The following is a 20,921-nucleotide window of genomic DNA, read 5'->3' on the forward strand; positions in this document are numbered from 1 at the left end:
CTGTATTTTGATGGAGTTAAATAGGTGTATTCATGTCTCCAGAGTCAGTGAATGTATTGTGTATTTCTGTGTATATAGATTTCATGTCAAAAGAAAAACAATAAACATTGCACTTCAGTTGAAGCTGAAGTAGATTTCCTATTTGTGATTTACTTTGGAATACATTTTTTAAAAAATGAAATGGACAGATAGGTATAGTATGTAATTGCGTACAGGTTTCACCTACTATCCAAAAGTAGGGCATTCCTATGAAACCTTCAGTGAGCCAAAATGGAAAGTGAAGAGTATCCCCCCGTTTCCGAAAGTTCACATTAAGCCACTTTGCTTTTACAAAAGACCTACATTAGTACCAGTTTTCGCCTACTGAAAGAAATCCAAAGAGGATTTTTGCTTTTATGGAAAAAGCTGTGACCATATTAATGTAGGTTTTTTGTAAAAGCAAAGTGGCTTAATGTGAACCTTCGGAAAGCAGGGGACACCTGTATAGTCAAACATCAGTAGATAGTGGAGATGGTCACACAGCAATGAGAATGTGCTTAACATCACTGAATTGAATACTTAAAAATGGCTGAGATGGTAAATTTTATGTTATGTGTATTTTACCATGATAAAAAATAAACGTAAGACTCACGGTAAAATGTGGGTAGTGTTTCTATGGGTGTTCACTCTGAACTCTTCAGCTTTGCAGTATGTTGAGGGGAAGTAAAGCAGAGGGGGGAGACAAGCTGTTCCAGTTACTAAATAGATTTGTGTTGTTTCTATGGGGGAAACACTGAGTAGAGCTGGTAGAGAAATGGAAAGAATAAGATCTCAAAAGTCAAGGGTATGTGTATGACCCAGCACTTTATTTTTTAATTGTCTTTTGCTTATTACTGATAAAGATTTTAGAGATTGTCAGCTTTTTTAGAAGAAGAGAATTTTATGTCACGTGCTGTTGAAGTCTGAAGCCACAGACTTAATCTGTATCGCTTACCAGATCATCAAAGAAATGTACAAGTCCAGGTATTTCAGTAACTATAGCAGAAACAGAGTGTCATAACCTGATTAACATGGAAGGTAGAATTAGAAATAAAGGTATGCAAAAGGCATAAAATTACTTTTTAAATTTGATTTGGTGTTCATTATTAGCAATTAACTAGTGCTTTGTTCAGGTTTTTTTTTTTTGTTTGTCTTTTTTTGTGGTTTTTTTTTTAGTTTTAGATTGGGTCTGATGTCTTCTGCAGACTTAAGTTCAGAGTTTTCTTATTCGAAGAATTTAGTAGTTGTCTAACGTGTGCAAAGAACCAGCCAGATCTAGAAGGAAAAAAAAGGATAGAAAACTAAAATCAGAGTTTTGTGTCTCTTCCATTATGATTCAGCACTTCATTTATTATCTTTAATTATATTCTTTAGGTAACTAAGTTCGGAAGTTCACATTTTCAGATCCATGTAGCTACTTTGTTGTGGAGAGGTAGTGCTGCTTTGTTTTGTGTGATTTATAAATCTGAAATCAAAGGCGAAGGGAATGGTATGTTATTTTAATGAGTGAAAAACTCTCTTTTCTTGACAGTCTAAGAGGAGTGCTAGTTTGAAAGGGATGCTTACAAATTTCTTTGCCCTGTTGCCAGGTGCGTTCATGGCTGAAGGCATATGCGGCTGTCTCTGCCAATAACAGTTCTGTGCTATGCGTGATCCTTCTGTGCCTTTTTGAAGGGAATGTTTTCGGTTAAGGGTAAATCTGTAGCAGAGCAGACTATTTTTTTTTTAATATTTTTATTTATTTATTTGACAGACAGGCAGCGAGAGAGGGAACACAAGCAGGGGGAGTGGGAGAGGAAGAAGCAGGCTCCTAGCGGAGAAGCCTGATGTGGGGCTCAATCCCAGAACGCTGGGATCATGCCCTGAGCCGAAGGCAGACTATTAACGACTGCGCCACCCAGGCGCCCCAGCAGAGCAGACTATTAACCCATTTCAGCAGTCACAAAATTTGGATCTGAATATATAAACACATTATCCAGCATCTTTTACTCAAAAAGTGGCTTCATTTATTATGAGCTATTAATGTAATCAAAGAAAATGAGTGTGAAAATACCTACATATTTTTCTTTATGTAAATAATTGTTCATATAAAAAAAACCTTAACTGCCTGTTTCCCCTTTATTAATGAACAGTTTCCCTTTTGTCATAAACCCTGGCTTTTTTTTTTCTTTTAGTTATTTCACATTTACATTTTCTTAGACATGTATATTACAAATTTTGAAAAACTAATGAATGTAGAACGATTTGTACAGACTCTTGAGTTGTCGATATATTCTTTTTTTTTTTTTAGATTTTATTTATTTTTTATTTGAGAGAGAGTACAAATGGTGGGGAGGGGCAGAGGGAGAGGGATAAGCAGACTCCCTGCTGAGCTTGATCCCAGGACCCCAGGATCATGACCCAAGCCAAAGTCAGACACTTAACCAAATGAGCCACCCAGGTGCCCTGAGTTGGAGATTTATTCTTAAAAATGAAGTTAAAGTTGATAACTGCTAAAACCTAAAATTTCTTATATATTTATTCCTTTTCAGAATAAGCATTTCAACAGCCTTTCTTTTCTTTCTTTTTTTAAGATTTTATTTATTTATTCGACAGAGATAGAGACAGCCAGCAAGAGAGGGGACACAAGCGGGGGAGTGGGAGAGGAAGAAGCAGGCTCCTAGCAGAGGAGCCTGATGTGGGGCTCGATCCCATAACGCCGGGATCACGCCCTCAGCCGAAGGCAGACGCTCAACCGCTGTGCCACCCAGGCGCCCCTTCTTTTCTTTCTTTGAAGTATGTACTTTGGAGAGTAAAGTCAGTTGACTTTTGGGAAAGGCTGAAGTTAGAGTCAAACCAGGAGCTTTCTCCAAATTTAGTAATAATCAGTAGGTAGGAACTCAACAAGATTTGCTGATGTTTTAGCTTGGATGGACAGGTACCAGTTTCTTTCTCCTTAGCCTTGAGCTCGCTGTTGGATGTGTTAGTGCCCTCTTTTGGCACAAGGAGGGTACTGCAGCTGGCATCCTTAATACGGGCAAGAGATAAACATTTTTAAAATTTTTTAAATGTAAATTCAGTTAATTAACATAATGTATTATTAATTTCAGAGATAGAGGTCAGCGATTCATCAGTTGCATATAACACCCAGTGCTTATTACATCATGTGCCCTCCTTAATGTCCACCCAGTTACCCCATTCCCTCACCCCCTCCCCTGCAGCAACCCTCAGTTTGTTTCCCCTGATTAAGAATCTATTATGGTGTGTCTCCCTCTCTGATTTCGTTTTGCTTTATTTTTTCCTCTCTTACCCATGATCCTCTGTTTTGTTTCTTAAATTCCATATATGAGTGAGATCATATGATAATTCTTTTTCTGATTGACTTATTTCGCTTAACATCATGCTTTCTAGTTCCATCCACATCATTGCAAATGGCAAGATTTCAGTTTTTTTGATGCGGAGTAGTATTCCATTGTGTATATATACCATGTGCATTCTATTATATATGTGTGTGTGTGTATATATATATATGTATATATATAAAGTCATTTAGATATGTCAAATACATTCTTTGCAAATACTTTCTCCAGTCTGTGACTTCTCTTTTTATTCTTTAAAAGTGTCTTTCAAAAAGAGCAGAAATTTTGGGGCGCCTGGGTGGCTCAGTCTTTGGGCATCTGCCTTCAGCTCAGGGCGTGATCCCGGAGTCCTGGGGTGGAGCCCCGCATCAGGCTCCTCCACTGGTAGCCTGCTTCTTCCTCTCCCACTCCCCCTGCCTGTGTTCCCTCTCGCTGGCTGTCTCTCTCTGTCAAATGAATAAATAAAATCTTTAAAAACAAAAACAAAAAAAATTTTTTTAATTTTGATAAAGTACAGTTTATCAGTTTTTTCTATTATATATCAGATGTTTATTTTCTTCTAGTAGTTATATAGTACTAGATTTTACATTTAAGTCTCTGATCCTTTTGTGTGCATTTTTGCATATCATAGGAGGTACAGATCAAAGTTCAGGGTTTTTTTGCATATGGGTATCCAGTTCAGACACCATTTGTTGAAAATACTTCTTTCTCCACTGAATTGATTTTGCAACTTTGTCAAAAAATAATTTGTTCATATATGCATGGGTCTATTTCTGAACTTTGTATACTATTCCATTGCTCTTTCTCTCCGTAAGCCATTGCTACACCATCTTGATAATGGTAGCTTTATAGAAGTCTTGAAATTACATAATGTTAGTCTTCCACCTTTGTTCTTTTTCAGTCAGTTTGGCTTTTCTAGGTTCTTTGAATTTCCCTAGGAACTTTAGAATCACTTTGTCCATTTCTACAAAAATACTTCTGGAATTTTGATTTTAATTATATCCCAAATTATAGATAAACTTGGAGACAATTAACACTTTAGCAATTTTAAGTCTTTGAGCCCATAAAAACAGTATAGCTTTCCATTAATTTAGGTCTTCATTAATTACTCTCAGCTATATTATATAGTTCAGTATATAGATTTTGTCAGATCTGTTAGGGGGTATAGCTCAGTGGTAGAGCATTTTGACTATCTTTTGTCGGATTTATGCCTAAGTATCTTATATTTTGGTGCTCTTTTAAATGTTATTTTCAGCTCAATTTCTGGTTAACACTAATATATGGAAATATAACTGATTTGTATGTTGACCCTGTATCTTGCAACTTTGCTAAACTCGTTTATTAGTTCCAGCAGCTTTTTTGTAGATTGCATCAAATTTTCTTTTTTTTTTTTTTTTAAGATTTTATTTATTTATTTGACAGAGAGAGAGAGACAGCCAGCGAGAGAGGGAACACAAGCAGGGGGAGTGGGAGAGGAAGAAGCAGGCTCCCAGCGGAGCAGGGAGCCCAATGCGGGGCTCAATCCTAGGACCCTGGGATCACGCCCTGAGCCGAAGGCAGACACTTCACAACTAAGCCACCCAGGCGCCCCTGCATCAAATTTTCTAAATAGGCAATCATGCCATCTGTGAATATAATAGTTTTATTTCTTTTGCAATTTGAACAGCTTTTATTTCTTTTTCTTGACTTACTACACTGGCTTAAAACCTCTAACACAGTGTTCAGTAGAAGTGGTGAGAGAGAACATCCTTGCCTCTTTTCATTAAATGTGACGTTAGCTCTAGGTTTCTTGTAGATTCCCTTTATCAAGTTGAGGAAATTCTATAACCTAGTAGTTTCCTACTACTTAAAAAGTTGTTGAAACGTTGTTGAAAGGTTTTTATCAGAGGGGATATTAGATTTTCTTAAATGCCTTTTCTGTATCTTGAGAGATCGTATGGTATTCTTTTTTAGTTCTGGTTTGTCCGTGTGGTGAATTATATTGAATGATTATGAATGTTAAACCAATCTTGCGTGTTTGTGAAAAACCCCACTTGGTCATAGTGTATTCTTTTTATATAGTGTTGGGTTTGATTTGCTAAAATTGTGTTAAGAAATTTTTGCATCTGGGGGGGCCCCTGGGTGGCCCAGTTGGTTAAGCATCTGCCTTTGGCTCAGGCCATGATCTCAAGGGTCCTGGGATTGAGCCCCACATCAGGCTCTCTGCTCAGCAGGGAGTCTGCTTCTCCCTCTGCCCCTCCCCCTTCCCCTGCTCATGCTCTCGCGCTTGTGCACTCTTTCTCTCAAATAAACAAAATCTTAAAGAAATTTTTGCATTTATGCTCATGAGCCATATTTATTGCTCGGTAGTTTTCTTGTAATGTCTTTGTATAGTTTTGGAGTCCAGGTAATACCTCCTGGCCTTCTAAAATGTGTTGAAAGACATTACCTTCTCATTTTATTGGAAGAATGTGTGTAGAATTGGTATTATTTCTTGTTAATGTTTGGCAGAATTCCCCAGTGATGCCATCTGGGCCTGGAATTTTCTGAGTGGGAAGCATTTTATTTATGTCTTACCTCTTAATAGATATAAGGCTATCAGTTCATTTTTTGAATGAACTCTGGTAGTTTGTGTCTTTGGAAGAATTTGTCCACTTTATCTAAATTATCTAATTTATTGGCATACTGTTGTTTATAATGCTCCTTTATTATCCTTTTAATGTCTGTAGAATCTGTAGTGATGTCATCTCTCTCATTCTTTGTACTGGCAGTTTTTTTACTCTTTCACCTTTTCTTGATTAATCTAGTTAGAGTTTTGTGTTTTATTGATACTGTCCAAGAACTTTGGCTTCATTAATTTTCTCTGTTATTTTTCTGTTACATGTTTAACTGATGTCTGCTCTGATTTTTTTTAAAATATTTTATTTATTTATTTATTTATTTATTTATTTATTTATTTATTTATTTGAGAGAGAGCAGGGGGAGGGGCAGAGGGACAAGCAGACTCCCTGCTGAGTGGGGAGCCCGACACAGGGCTTGATCACAGGACCCTGAGATCATGACCTGAGCTGAAGTCAGACACTCAACTGACTGAGCCACCCCAGTGTCCCGATGTCTGCTCTGATTTTTATTATTTACTTTCTTCTGTTTACTTGGGGTCCAGGTTCTTTTTCTAATTTTTTAAGGTTGCAGCTGAGATCACTGATTTGTCATCTTCTTTTCTAACATAGGCACTTTCATACTATGTATTACTTTAGTTGGATCCCATAAGTTTTGTTTGTTGGTGGTGGTGGTTTTTTTTTAGATCCCACAAGGTTTGATTTTCATTCAGTTCAAAATACTTTCTAATTTCCCTGTTGATTTCTTCTTTGATTCATTTAGAAGTGTGTTTATTTTACAAATATTGAAGGTTTGCCCAGTATCTTTCTTTTCCAATATCTTTTGTTATTGTTTTTAATATAATTACCTTGTAGTCAGAAAACATAAAAGTGACTTGAATCCTTTAAAATGTAATGGAGGGCACCTGATGGCTCAGTAGGCTAAGCATCCAGCTCTTGATTTCATCTCGGGTCATGATCTCAGGGTCATGAGATCAAGCCCTGTGTCAGACTGCATGCTTGGCATGGACTGTGCTTGAGATTCTCTCTCTCCCTGTGCCCCTCCCCCTCCTTGTGTGCATGCACACACTCTCTCAAAATAAATAAATAAATCTTAAAACGTATCAGGATTGTTTTGTGGCCCAGGACTTGGTTTATCTCCATGCATGTTCCACATGTACTTGAAAAGAATATGTATTCTGCTGTTGTTGTGTGAGTGTTCTATAAATGTCAAGAAGATCTGATTGGTTAATAGTGTTTAAGTCTTCTATATTTTTATTGATTTTTTTGTCTACTTGGTCTACCAATTACTGAGAGAGGGATGTTGAAATGCCTATATATATTACACACTTATTGAGGTATAGTTCACATATACCGTACAGTTCATCCATTTAAAGTGTACAGCCAGATGTTTTTTTATTTTCACTATCCAATTTTAGAACATTTTAGTCCCCCTACAAAAAAACCCCATACTCATTAGTATTCACCCCCCATTTCCCACCACCACCACCACAGTCCTAAACAACAACTAATGTATTGTCTGTCCCTATAGATTTGCTTATACTGGATGTTTTGTATAAGTGGAATCATGTAATATGTGGTCTCTTATAATTGGCTTCTTTCACTTAGCCTGATATTTTCATGTTTTAGCCATGTCATAACAGGTAGCGTTAGAACTTCACTCCTTTTTATTGCCCTATAATAATTCCATTGTATGGATATATACTACATTTTATTCATCTGTTCCATCAGTTGATGGACATTTGGATTGTTTCCACTTTTTGGCTATTATGAATAATGTTTCTGATAAATATTGCTGTACACAAATTTTTGTGTTGTTTATGTTTTTATTTCTCTAGCGTTTGCCTAAGAGTGGAATTGCTGGGTCATATAATAATTCTATGTTTAGCTTTTTGAGGAACTGCCAAACTGTTTTCCCAAGTGGCTGCACCATTCTTCATTCCCACTAGGAATGTAGGAAGGTTCCAATTTCTCCATGTCCTTGCCAGTATTTGTTACTGTATTCTTTATGATAGCTATCCTCGTGGGTTCGGTGTGGGTTTGATTTGTACTTCCCTAATGACTAATGATGTGGAGCATCTTGTTATGTGCTTACTGAGCATTTGTAGTCTTCAGAGAGATGTCTGTTCGGATCCCTTGTTTTTCAGTTGGGCTGTTTTTTAATTATTGAGTTAAAATTCTTCGTACTATATTTGGACACAAATACCTTATCAGATACATGATTTGCAAATATATTCTCATTTTGTTACTTTTGTCACTTTCTTGGTACCATTTACAGCATAAAGGTTTCTAATTCTGAATAGTACCACTTACCTGTTGTTTCTTTGTCACTTGTGCTTTTGGTTGAGAAATCATTGCCTAACCCAAGGTCACAAAGATTTACTCCTGTTTTCTTTTCTTTTTTTTTTTTAAGTTTTTATTTTAGTTTCAGTTAGTTAACGTACAGTACATACAGTGTTATATTAGTAATCAGTTTCAGGCATACAGAACAGTGATTCAGCACTTCATACATCACCCAGTGCTCATGATAAGTGCCCTCCTTCATTTCCATCACCTATTTAACTCCTGTTTTCTTCTAAGAGTTTTAAGACACTTTCTCACTTTTCTGAAACAATCATTTATTTTTTTCTCTGTAAACCTTCTTTACCACCTTGCCCCCACCTCAGCTGATGACCTCAGCACTTTTTTGTTGAGAAACTAGAAGCATTCAGAAAGAAATCCCTCTTCTTGCAGTCTTCAGATCTATGAATGGGCCTGTGTCTCTTCTCATCTTCTTCACTCTGTTGCTCTAACAAGGATCAGCCCCTTCATCTGGGTTCTGGATCTCTATCCCTCCCTTCTTCTGAACTTCTTCTGTCCCCTTCAGCCTCTTTCTTCTTGTGTCAGCATATAAACATGCTTTAGTGTTTCCCATCTTTAAAAAACTATCCTTTGGCCGCAAATGTCCCTACTCCCCTTCACAGCCAGACTTCATAGGCATTTCCTCTCACACTGCCTCCACATCTCACCAGTAATTCCTCTTCTGCTCCCTCCAATTGCTTGTGTTTGCATCACTCCACTGAACAGCTTTTTTGTTTTTTAAGATTTTATTTTAATTTAATTTAATTTTATTTTATTTTTTTATTTTGAGAGAAAGAGAGCATGAACAAGGAGGGGCAGAGGGAGAGAGAATCCCAGTCTCATGACCCTGACTGAGATCATGACCTGAGCCTAAATCAAGAGTTGGGTGCCCAACTAACCGAGCCACCCAGGTGCCTCTCCACTAAATAGTTTTAATCAGATCACCAGCTCTCTCCATGTTGCCACGTCCACGGTTGCCTTTTTTCCTTATTTAAGCTCAGCAGAATTCGCCAGTTTCCACACTTTCTCAAAGTACTTCTCTCTCCACTTCTGTGATACCACACACTCCTGGTTCTCCCCTACCTCCCTGGTTATTGCTTCCATTCCCTTCTGCTGGCTCTAGTTTGACTCTTTTTACTAGTTACTAGATATTAGAGTGCCACTGAATTAAGTAAGACCTGGGCCGCCTTCCCTGTCAATCCTAGGTAACCTCATCCATTTTTATGACTTTTAAATATTATTTGTGTGCTGTACACTGGTGGGTCTAACTGCTTTCTTTAATTATGGGTATCTCTAACATCCGTCCCAAAATTAACATGCTCTGTACTCTGCTCTTCCTCACCTCACCTCATTAAATGACACCCAGCCATCCATTTGTTCAGGCCCCCAAACCTATGATCATCCATCTTTCTTCCCTTATGTCTTCTCTCATATCTAGTCCACCACCAGGTTCTCCCTGTTCTACTTCCAAAATATATAGCTAAAATCTATCCACTCTTCTCCATTCTGACTGCCCCCAGCCGAATCTGAATGACCCATCATCTCGCACTTGAACCTTCAAGTTAGCTTCCTGCAGAGACTCTCTGCCTGTACTTTTGCCCCACCCCAATCCATTTTCTATGCAGTAAAAGTGTTCCTCTTTTTAAAATACAGTATATTGTGTTATTCCCCTGCTTGACCTTCAGTGGCTTCCCATTTCATCTGAAGTTAAAATCCAAGCTCCTTATCTTGCTTTATGAAAGTACTGCATGATCTAGCTCCTGCCAGTCTCTCCAGCCTTGTCACACCATTCTGGCCTTTTGCATGGCCAGCTCCTTCTCATTTTTCATATCTCACCTTTCACTTCAGTCCTCCAAGAGGCTTTTCCTGACTGCTAGCTTCGGTCGTGCCTGTGCACACACACATTATTCTCATCGTGGCATAATGGATTCATAACCTTATGGGGCTCTGGTACAGGTGACGCTTAGCTTGTTCGTTATTCATGCCTCTCTTTCCCCCTGGAAAGTAAGTAAGGATCTTGTTTGCCTAGCTTACTGTTATAGTCCCAGTTCCTAGTACTTGCCTGGCACATGGTAGGCACTTAATTAAAGCTTGCTGAGAGGGGCGCCTGGGAGGCTCAGTCAGTTGAGCATCCAACTCTTGATTTCAGCTCAGGTCATGATCTCAGGGTCGTGAGATCGAGCCCTGCATCAGGCTCTGTGCTCAGTGTGGAGCCTGCTTAAGATTCTCTCTCTCTCTCTCCCTTTGCCTGCCAACCTTCCCCCCACCCCTGCTCGCACTTGCGTGCGCGCGCACACACTCTCTCTCTCTCTCAAAAAATGAAAATAAAAAATCAAGCTTGCTGTGAAGAGAGGGGTGGGAAAGGAAGGAAAAGAACACATTGAAAATAAGGAATTTGCTGTTTTAAAAAAGTTCTATACTGAACTAGTAGAAGCAGAAGAGAGAAAAACTATTTTATGGAACCAGACGATTGCAGCCTCTTGGTGCTTTCCTGGTTGTGAAGCAAACACTAAAACCAAGTCTAAAGGCTTCACCATTTTAAACTTTCAGCAGCTGCCCCATTTCTTGCCTTTTTCTTTTTCTTTTTTTAAGATTTTATTTATTTATTTGAGAGAGAAAGTGGGAGAGGGAGAAGCATTGGCTCCCACTGAGCAGGGAGCCTGATGTGGGCTCGATCCCAGGACCCTGAGATCATGACCTGAGCCAAAGGCAGACATTTAACCGACTGAGCCACTCAGGTGCCCCCTTGCCTTTTTCTTCGTGTGTTTCGTCCTTCTAACTCTTCCTCGACGATCAGAGGACAGCATTTCCAGACTGTGCCAAGTTCCTTTCTTTGGTTTTGTGTGCTCAAAATCCTTGGTCCGCTGCACTTGATAGGCTCCAGGTGCAGAAACTTGGCCTGTCATAGAGAGATCATCAGGAAACAAATGCAGACTGATTATTAGCCCATGTTTTAAGCACTTAACAACAGATCTGAGGAAAATTAAAGCAGACTAAGGAGATGGAGTGTGATCAAAGGACAGGGATGTTAGGTGGGATGGGCATTCTGAGGGAAGTAGCCCAGGAACCAGGACCCAAATGAGGTGAAGGAGCAAGTCATGTGACGTTGTGGAGGATGAGCATCCCAGACGTTTGAGGGATTAACCAGCTTTTCATTTTGCTCTGTAATCCCCCTTTAATCAGTGTGTCCCTTTTCTAGACCAGACCGTAATTCTACCATTGATTTTTAAGGCCCAGCTTAGGGCCTTCTGTACTGTTGTGCAGGTTGTGTACTGCACACCTCTAGGGGACACTGTTCACATGTATTATCATTGTAGGTTTGACTATTTCTTAGCACAGTTTTCCAGCAGATGGCAGTAAGGTTCATGAGGACAGGGTGGCTTTTGCTGATCTAGATTTGCATATAGGCAAGTGTCATTACCCCTTTTCGATACATTGAGGTATTTTCTCTCTGGGCCTCAGTCTTACCCTGTAAGCTTCTTTTTTCTCTTTCTGTCTTTCAAATATTTCAAACTTAAAGAATTGCCAGTATAGTACAAAAAACTTCCATATACCCTTCACTCTAGTTCACCAGTTGTCAACATTTGCCTATTTTGCTTTATCTCTCCCTCCCCCTCTCCATAAATACATGTTTTTTTCTTTCTTCCTTTTTTTTTTTTTTTAAGATTTTATTTATTTATTTGAGAGAGAGAGAGAAGAGAGCATGAACGGGACAGAGGGAGGAGAAGCAGACTCCTGGATGAGCAGGGAGCTCGACACGGGGCTCGATCCCAGGACCCTGAAATCATGACCTGAGCTGAAGGCAGACACTTAACTGACTGAGCCACCCAGGCACCTGATACATGTTTTTTCCTGAACTATTCAAGAGCTGATTGCAAACATCCTGCCCCTTTATACCCTTGCTTTGGAGTGTTTTTGTCTTCGTTTTTATGAACAAGAATTTTGTTCAAGAATTTACATAGCCACAGTACACTTATCATATTTAGTCAATTTCATATTGATGCAGTATAGTTGATCCTTGAACATCATGGTAACGGACACTGAGCGCCATGTAGTCGAAAATTCACATATAACTTTTGATTCTCCAAAGACATAACTACTAATAGCATACTGTTAACCAGAAGCCTTACAGCTAACACGAAGTCCGCTAACACATATCTTGTATATATGCATTGTATACTATATTCTTAGAGTAAGCCAGGGAATAGAAAATGTTATTAAGAAAGTCAAAAGGAAGAAAAAAATACATGTACAAATACTCTACTGTATTTGTGCAGGTCGTGTGCTGCTCACGTCTAGGGGACACCGTTCACATGTGTTATCATTGTAGGTTTGACTATTTATCAGAAAAAAACCCACACGAAAATGACCCATGCAGCTCAAACACGTGTTGTTCATGGACCCACCTGTGGTTTTATCAGTTATATAGTCCACATTCAAATTTTGCCTGTTGTTCCAGTGGTGTCCTTCAGAGCCGTTTTTACCCCTTTATCCAGTGTTCAGTCTGTATTCATCACAGTTGGCATTTATGTGTTATCAAATCTTATCTCCTTTATTTTTTGCTGTTTTTTTATTGAAGAATAATTAAGTACAATGTTACATTAACTTCAGAGGTACAGTGTAGTGACTCAGCAGTTCTGTACATTACTCAGAAAGTTTACTTACTCTAAATCCCCTTCACGTATTTCAGCCACCCTTCCACCCACCTCCCCTCTGGCAACCACAGTTTGTTCCCTGTAGTTAAGAGTCTGGTTTTTTGTCTCTTTTTTCTTTGCTCATTTGTTTTGTTTATTAAATTCCGCATATGAACGAAATCATAGAGTATTTGTCTTTCTCTGTTTGATTTTATTTAGTGTCGTACCCTCTAAGTCCATCCATGTTGTTGTAAATTTCTCAGTCTGGGTTTGTCTGGTGTTTTCTTATTAGATCTAGGTTCTGTGTTTTTGGCAAGAATACCACAGAAGTGATGTCGTGTCCTCGGTGCATTTCACCAAGAGGCACATGGTATCTGTCCCATTCCGAAGCGTTCTGTTGAAACTGTGCTTGTGGTCTCAGGAACAGTGACGTCTGTATACTTGGACTCTTACTGTAGGAATCCTGCTTAGTATTTGCTCCTATGAGAAGGCAGCGCTCTGTTCAGCTTTCCTGTGCAATCAGGTGAGCCTGACTTGCCTCCCAGCTCTCTCTCCTTTGCAGTGTCACTGTCTGGGACTCTCAGCTTCCCATCGGGAATCATAATGCCTCTTATTTCTCCTAGTGTCACATCCCTTGGCTAGAATCTCTGAACCAGCGATTATTTCTTCTGCACCATCAGCATACCTTTAGTGTGAGAGTTTCAAGTTAGGTTCTGTTGGCTCTAGCAAGGTTAGGCTTCAGAGGTGAGTATTGTAGCTGGAATATGGGGAAGAACTAGGTGCCAGGGGGTCCACTTGAACAGATTCAAGTTCATTTTACCCTCAGTCACAGTCTTAGAGGCTATGATATTTTGGTTTTAGTTAAAATTTGAGTGTTTACGGCGTGTCATTTACAATGCTAAGCATTCTACTGCATTGGCCTCCTATAAAAACAACTCTAGGAAATAGATGTTACTTCATTTTACAAGAGAAAAAACAAAGGTTTAGAAAGGTCATTTAAGACAATATGGCTAAAAATTACCAGGACTCAAACTCCTGTCTCTCCAGCTCCAAAGCCTTGCCCTTTATGAACAGAACCAATAGTGTTGAAGTTAACCTTCACAGATTGAAATTCAAATGTAGTGTCGTTGCTAGATGGAAGGTAATTACTAGCAACCTTTACACACAGTTCTTAAGGTGTCTTTAAGTAGAAGAACTTAGATTTTTCCAGTTTTGATGTCCCCTACCATAAGACCCACTTGCCTGAGACAGTCTTGGTTTATACCCGTTTCCTAACAACTAGTGATAGTGTCCCCATTCACTTTCAGAGGTATTGCAATTTAGATAATGATGTGGTCCCCTACCCATCATTCTTCCTGAATTCTCTTCAGATTAACATGGAGACCGGTGTTTCATTGTACCGAATACGGTTTGGTTTGTTTTTATCCACCACTCTCTTCTGCACCCACCCAATTTATCCGTATGTTAGTTTTGGTTTTATAGTGACCAAACGAATTTATCAGCATGGTTTGCTTAATTTAGTCAACAGTTAAGATTTTATCACACTTACTCTACATCCTTTCTGCTGAAACATTTCAAGAAATTGACACTTTATCCCGTTGTACTTCAGTAGCCATCTCTAAAAAAATGTTTCTAAGTTTTTGTGAACCTGTCCAGAAACCACAGGAACCTTTTGCAGTATGAGTCCTCACTCCTGACATACAATTTGATTTTCATTTGTCAGATTCTCTTAAGGAGGGATGTGCCTGTAATTGTGTACTAGTGTAATGCTTCTTGGGTGTGCAGGACACAGCCAAAGAGCAGTCCTGGCCACGTGACCATACGTAACCCGTGTTCCCTTTTCTTTTGGCAGTGCACGATCTGATTTTCTGGCGAGATGTGAAGAAGACTGGCTTTGTCTTTGGCACCACACTGATCATGCTGCTCTCCCTGGCGGCCTTCAGCGTCATCAGTGTGGTTTCTTACCTCATCCTGGCTCTTCTCTCTGTCACCATCAGCTTCAGGGTCTACAAGTCTGTCATCCAAGCTGTACAGAAATCAGAAGAGGGCCATCCGTTCAAGTGAGTGGAAGTATCACAAGTAACACTTGACAGTTTAGAGAAGGGGTTGGCCGAGGCTGGGCAGGTCGACCAATCAGACCTGACTACGAGAAGAATTATAGGGCCTGATGCAGCTGACCCCTTGCGTGAACATCAACTAGAAACCTTGTCACTTCAAAAGGGACCAAGTTAAGGAGCCAGGAACTTTTTGACAAACTAGGGGCTCACACTTGAAGATCAAAGAAGACTGTCTGAATTCCTGAGCAGGGCCTCCAGGACAGCACCCAGTTAGATGGGGTCCCAAGGACACGCTTAAGATCCCTATTACGGTTAAATCTTTTTGTTTGGTTTTGGGTTTGGTTTTGATTTTTTAAACATTTTTTATTTAAATTCAATTAATTAACATATAGTGTATTATTAGTTTCAGAGGTAGAGGTCAGTGATTCATCAGTCTTATATCACACCCAGTGCTCATTACATCACGTGCCTGCCTTAATGTCCATCACCCAGTTACCCCATCCCCCCACCCCCCTCCTCCCATATAGTTAAACCTTAAAACAACTTTGAAATCTCAGTATTGAGTCTGTGCTCTTGGCAATATCAGAATTTGATATGTTTGCTCTTAGTCTTATTACTGATTTCCTTCTTATCTCTCCTTTAGTTTTTCTTTTTCTTTCCCCCCTTTAGTTTTCTTAATACCGGGAGCAAGTCTTGAGGTCGATAGGTCATGCATTTCTAGAATCCACTCACTAGCTTTTCTGACTGTGCTGTAACTTTAACAGATGTTTTCCTCACACTATTCCTCTTGGAAATCTTAACCCATAAACAATTTTAATATTCGCAAATGATACTTTTTTCAAAACCTTTTCCTCATAGGGAAAGAAACTCTTCTGTGACCTCTCAAGACTATGACAGAATAGGTGTCTGGCTGCAGCTCTGGTCCTTTTATTTTCTTGTGATGAAACTAGAAGACAATTTAAACTATATGTGGCAGTTAAAAAGTTATCGCAAATTAATTTTAACAGATCAGTAGCTGTTCACTGAGTGAATAAATGTGACTTTTGCCACAAGCTCAGATGTCTTAGCAGGACACCCTCTTCTGCAGGACACTGTTGGGGATTCTAAAATGTGTTTTGTCAAGTTGAATGAATTACGCCATCTAATTTTTATAACTTTTGTATTTGGTAGTAAATATTTTCTTAATAAATAGAAAGGAAAGCATGCCTGTTCCTTTCCTGTTTTTCCCACAAGACTATAGACTCTTTAAGGCAAAAGCAGCCTTCTCTTTCCTGATATGCCAGCACATAGCAGAGGGGCTGAACTCAGTAGGCCCTCCGTAAGTACTGAGTGAATAAACAAGTTATGAGCACATGGCTGCATCTCAGTTCTGTAGTGCATCTGCGAACAGAACCCAAGTCCTTCTGTCTTTTTCTATAGTTGTCCACCCTGGCAAACTCAGTGTCTCTACCCTCCTTTTTCTTTTGTTAACAAATATTTTATAATGCCTATTTTATCATTTCGAAATGAAATTCATAGATATCTATAAACAAAATTTCAAAAATAGACTATAACTGTAATATAAAGGAATGATAAGATAGAAGGTCATTCATAGTAAAATAATATATATTCCAGTCAGTATTTAACTGCTTGGACATGACTACACACACACACGCACACAAAACAGTAAAGACATTAGATACTTGTACTTAGATGTGTAATCTCCAGTACAGATACGATTTTCCAAAGTCGTGTAAAATATCTCTGTAAAAGTTTAGCATAAACAAAATACAGTCTTTTTAGAAAATTCAGGATATGTTAAAGCTGGGAAAAATACCTTGTTTTTATATGTTCTTGGATTTTGATAATTATAAATGTGTTTACCTTCATGAATATTCTATGAGGCAATAAAAGCTATGCAGGGCATAGGACAAGTCTTTATTATGTATGAAGACATCTGGCATTCTTGTCTCTGCCCGCAGGAAGACAGCGGTGCCCTCTCCCCACCCCATGACAGCAAAACATGCCCCTACACGTCTCTAAAATGTGCCCTTGGGGGAATTTCACACTCTAAATAACTGCTCTACTAATAGAAAGAGATCTTCCTTGTCAAACGTGTGACTGTTGTTTCTTCTTTTGGAAGAGCCTACCTGGATGTAGACATTACTCTGTCCTCAGAAGCTTTCCATAATTACGTGAATGCTGCCATGGTGCACATCAACAGAGCCCTGAAACTCATTATTCGTCTCTTTCTGGTGGAAGATTTGGTTGACTCCTTAAAGGTTAGTTGCTTCTACAGTCTTTGGTGGTGAGGCTGAGGAAAACCGGGGACTAGGTTATAATTGAGAGGAAAAATAGTAAATAGGATTTTATCACACAAAAACAAATGTATGCTTATCTCAGTCAACCTGTGAAAAGTGGGGATAGGAGTCAGTGGAGAAGACATGTCCTACACCTGTAGAACTAAGTGCCCTCCCAGCAAGGGCAGCGTCATTGACAGAAATGCAGTCGGTCTGTCTTTGAGCTTAAGAAAACTACAGAGTTCTCTGATGCACCCTGCACATATATGGTGCAGACGAGGTGTGACCTTCGTTGTGAAATTACAGTTATGTGTGGCATACATCACGAAATGTATGCAGACTTAATTGGCAAGAGGAGAATGGCAGCAGTTAACCTAAATTTCGCATTATGATTATTCTTGCTTAACCCTCTGGTGTTGGCCTTCACAGCTGGCTGTCTTCATGTGGCTGATGACCTATGTCGGTGCCGTTTTCAATGGAATCACCCTTCTGATTCTTGGTAAGGTGACAAGGAAAATGTCTCCATGCTCTTTGAAGTACAGCTAGCCCTTGAACAGCACAGGTTTGAACTGTGGGGGTCCACTTATATGCAGATTGTTTACAGGACAGTGTTGTAAATGTATTTTCTCTTAGGATTTTCTGACTGACATTTTCTTTTTCTCTAGCTTACCCTATTGTAAGAGCACAGCACATAATACATATAACAATAGAAAATGTGTGTTAATCGACTGTTTGTGCTCTTGGTAACGCTTCTGGCCAACGGTAGGCTGTTAGTAAAGTTTCGGGGGAAGTCTAAAGTTATGTGCAGATTTTTGACTGTTTGGGGTATCCATGCCCCTAATCCCCACAATGTTCAAGGATGATCTGTAATTGGTAGAAGTAGGAACCAAGAGAATGTCCAGCATGTCTCCACTCCTTCCATGTGGCCCAACCTTTAACATCCATTAACCTTGAGTTAGATGTTGGAAGAACCTGTGTTTGTGGCCATAGGTTTTTTTGAAAGGTCCTAACTATAAAGAAATATCAAAAGAGCTAGAAGTAAAGGAGAGTTGTCTACATTTGGTTTAAATATAGGGATCTTATAGACATCATTTCATAATTTGGAAATTATTTGTGATACAAAGAAAGCCTGTGTACCTATAGCTAACTCTCCTTAATTGAGAGCCCTACGGCCCTATGTAGGATTTCTCATATTGCAGATCTGTGTTACTTGAGTCTTGGGTCTTTTTGACTGTCTCACATTTACACTTGCCATGTCCTGTGATTCTCTTACAGCCGAACTGCTCATTTTCAGTGTCCCCATTGTCTATGAGAAGTACAAGGTAAGCACCTACCTGTTTCAAATCAGATACGCCTGTTGATGTATGACTAACTTTAGTTCATTTTTTAGGCATTGAAAATTTAGAGTGATCATTTTCTTTCTTTCTTTTTCTTTCTTTTTTTTTTCTTAAAGATTTATTTATTTTAGAGAGAGAGTGCACAAGTGGGAGGGGCAGAGGGAGGTGGAGAGAGAATCTCAATCAGGCTCCACACTCAGTTTGATCTCACGACTCTGAGATCAAGACCTTAACCATCTGAGCCACCAAGCCTTCCCATGAGCGATCATTTTGTAACCATTTCTGCAGTCTAAGTTTATAAGTCAGGAGCCTGTAAGAAATAGTGGTTTCCTGTACAAGAGAAACTGAATGTTTAGGGGCACCTGGGTGGCTCAGTCGTTAAGCGTCTGCCTTTGGCTCAGGGCGTGATCCCAGGGTCCTGGGATCGAGCTCCGCATCGGGCTCCTCCGTTGGGAGCCTGCTTCTTCCTCTCCCACTCCCCCTGCCTGTGTTCCCTCTCTCGCTGGCTGTGTCTCTCTCTGTCAAATAAATAAAATCCAAAAAAAAAAAAAGAGAAACTGAATGTTTAGGAGAGAGAAGGGTAGGAAGGTATATTTTTATGCCTTGTGTGTCTTTTAAGTTTTTCAAGTGGACATTATCTGTTAAAAAAAAAATAAGTTGAAAAATGCTTAAATAAATAAAAGCTGATGTCTGAAAAGAAATTTAAACTATCAAGGCTATTACAGGAATCCATCTGTGTGAAGAGATGTTTCCATTGTGGAATGATGCATGCAGAGCCTTGCTAGATGTTCTGAGGTTATTCTTTATAGATTAAGTCATCAATCACAGACTTTTTAATGTCTTTTGGTATTAAATGAATTAGTCTTACCTAGGAGCCAAAACACATTTGTGGTTACAGAATATAGATTAGATAGATAGTTTTTAGTATTCAAAAAATGCTTTACTCCAGTGTCTGTAAAGGAAACACCTAGCAAGTAAGACCTTAGCAAAAGAAATGTGTGGTTTTTACTTCAACAGAGTGTTATAAGGTGTTCATGGCACTATTTAAAGTCTGAAACCTGAAGGGTTTTTTGGGGTTGGGTTGGGTTGGGTTTATGTGGGCTCAGTGTGGGGCTTGAACTCAAGACCCTGAGATCAAGACATAAACTGATATCAGGAGTCGACTGAGCCACCAAGGCACCCTTGATACCTGAAGTTTTGGGGTTTTTGTTGTTTTGTTTAGTTTTTTAAGATTTTATTTATTTGAGAGAGATAGCAAGGGGGCACACGCAGGGGAAAGAGAGAGAAAAGTGGCCTTCCCGCTGAGCAGTGAGCCTGATGTCTGGGGCTCAATCCCAGGGACCTGGGATCATGACCCAAGCCAAAGGCAGATGCTTAACCAACTGAGCTACCCAGGTGCCCTGATACCTGAAGTTTTTAAAATACTCTTAAAAGCTGGACATTACTGGGGCAGCTGGCTGGCTCAGTTGGTAGAGTATGCAACTCTTGATCCCAGGGTCATGAGTTTTAGCCCTGTGCTGGGTGTGGAGCCTACTTAAAATAAAAAATAATAAATTTAAAAAACTGGCATTATTTTCATTTCCCAGAATATGCAATAGTGTTTTTAAAAAATGGTTAAACTAGACAACAGAATATTACCTTCAGGAAAATTGTTAATCTGTGTGTTGCCATAACTGAGTGTCTTCCCTTCCTTAAAGACCCAGATTGATCACTGTGTTGGCATCGCCCGCGATCAGACCAAGTCGATTGTTGAAAAGTAAGTATGCTTTAGTTCCGCATTTTATTGGAACATGTGTTTCTCTTCCCCAGTTATTTTTAGCCTCCTCTATAAAATACTGAGTCAAAGAAAGGAATTTTCATCCTGAAGAAAAGTGTTGGTTAGTAGTTTGATTTTACTATAAATTATTTCATCCTGCTTCCTTAAAAAACATCCTTTGTGTTTTAGATTAAAAAGGATTGATGAAATTAGAACCTTCTCCTTTCTGAATTAGCCTTTTAAGTGTCTGCAGTTGCCCACCCACATGCATCAATTTTAAGCCAAACTCTTCACTCTTTTTTCAGAAATAAGAGTTTTACAGATAAATGACTCAAGGCACATTGCTACCTTCTTAAAACTACCAAATCCCTGTTTTCTCTTTTCTTGGAACCAATTTAATATTAAAATCAAGTAATAAAATATTGGTAGACATTTTTATGACTCCCTCTACCAAGGAACCATTTGGGTTTTTTTGGTTTTTGATTTTTGTCTTTTTTTTTTTTTTTTTTTTAACTTATGGAAAACACTAAGGAACCCACACTTCTAATTAAAATGTTAACATTTT

General features: G+C 39.1%; 1 protein-coding gene across 2 annotated transcripts in view; it reads left to right on the top strand.

The window, feature by feature from the left end:
* Positions 1–20,921, top strand: part of RTN3 (reticulon 3) — a 60,394-nt gene that overhangs the window by 36,452 nt on the left and 3,021 nt on the right. For both annotated transcript variants that reach the window (XM_087854976.1, XM_045775950.2), the window contains 5 exons: positions 14,780–14,987; positions 17,107–17,245; positions 17,693–17,762; positions 18,539–18,585; positions 20,298–20,356. In XM_087854976.1, coding sequence (XP_087711102.1) covers positions 14,780–14,987; positions 17,107–17,245; positions 17,693–17,762; positions 18,539–18,585; positions 20,298–20,356 — 523 coding nt within the window. The remainder of the gene's footprint in view (positions 1–14,779; positions 14,988–17,106; positions 17,246–17,692; positions 17,763–18,538; positions 18,586–20,297; positions 20,357–20,921) is intronic.

The sequence above is a fragment of the Ursus americanus genome, chromosome 24 (assembly GCF_024610735.1).
Source record: "Ursus americanus isolate L20-20 chromosome 24, mUrsAme1.1.p, whole genome shotgun sequence".
In the NCBI taxonomy this organism is placed as follows: Eukaryota; Metazoa; Chordata; class Mammalia; order Carnivora; family Ursidae; genus Ursus; species Ursus americanus.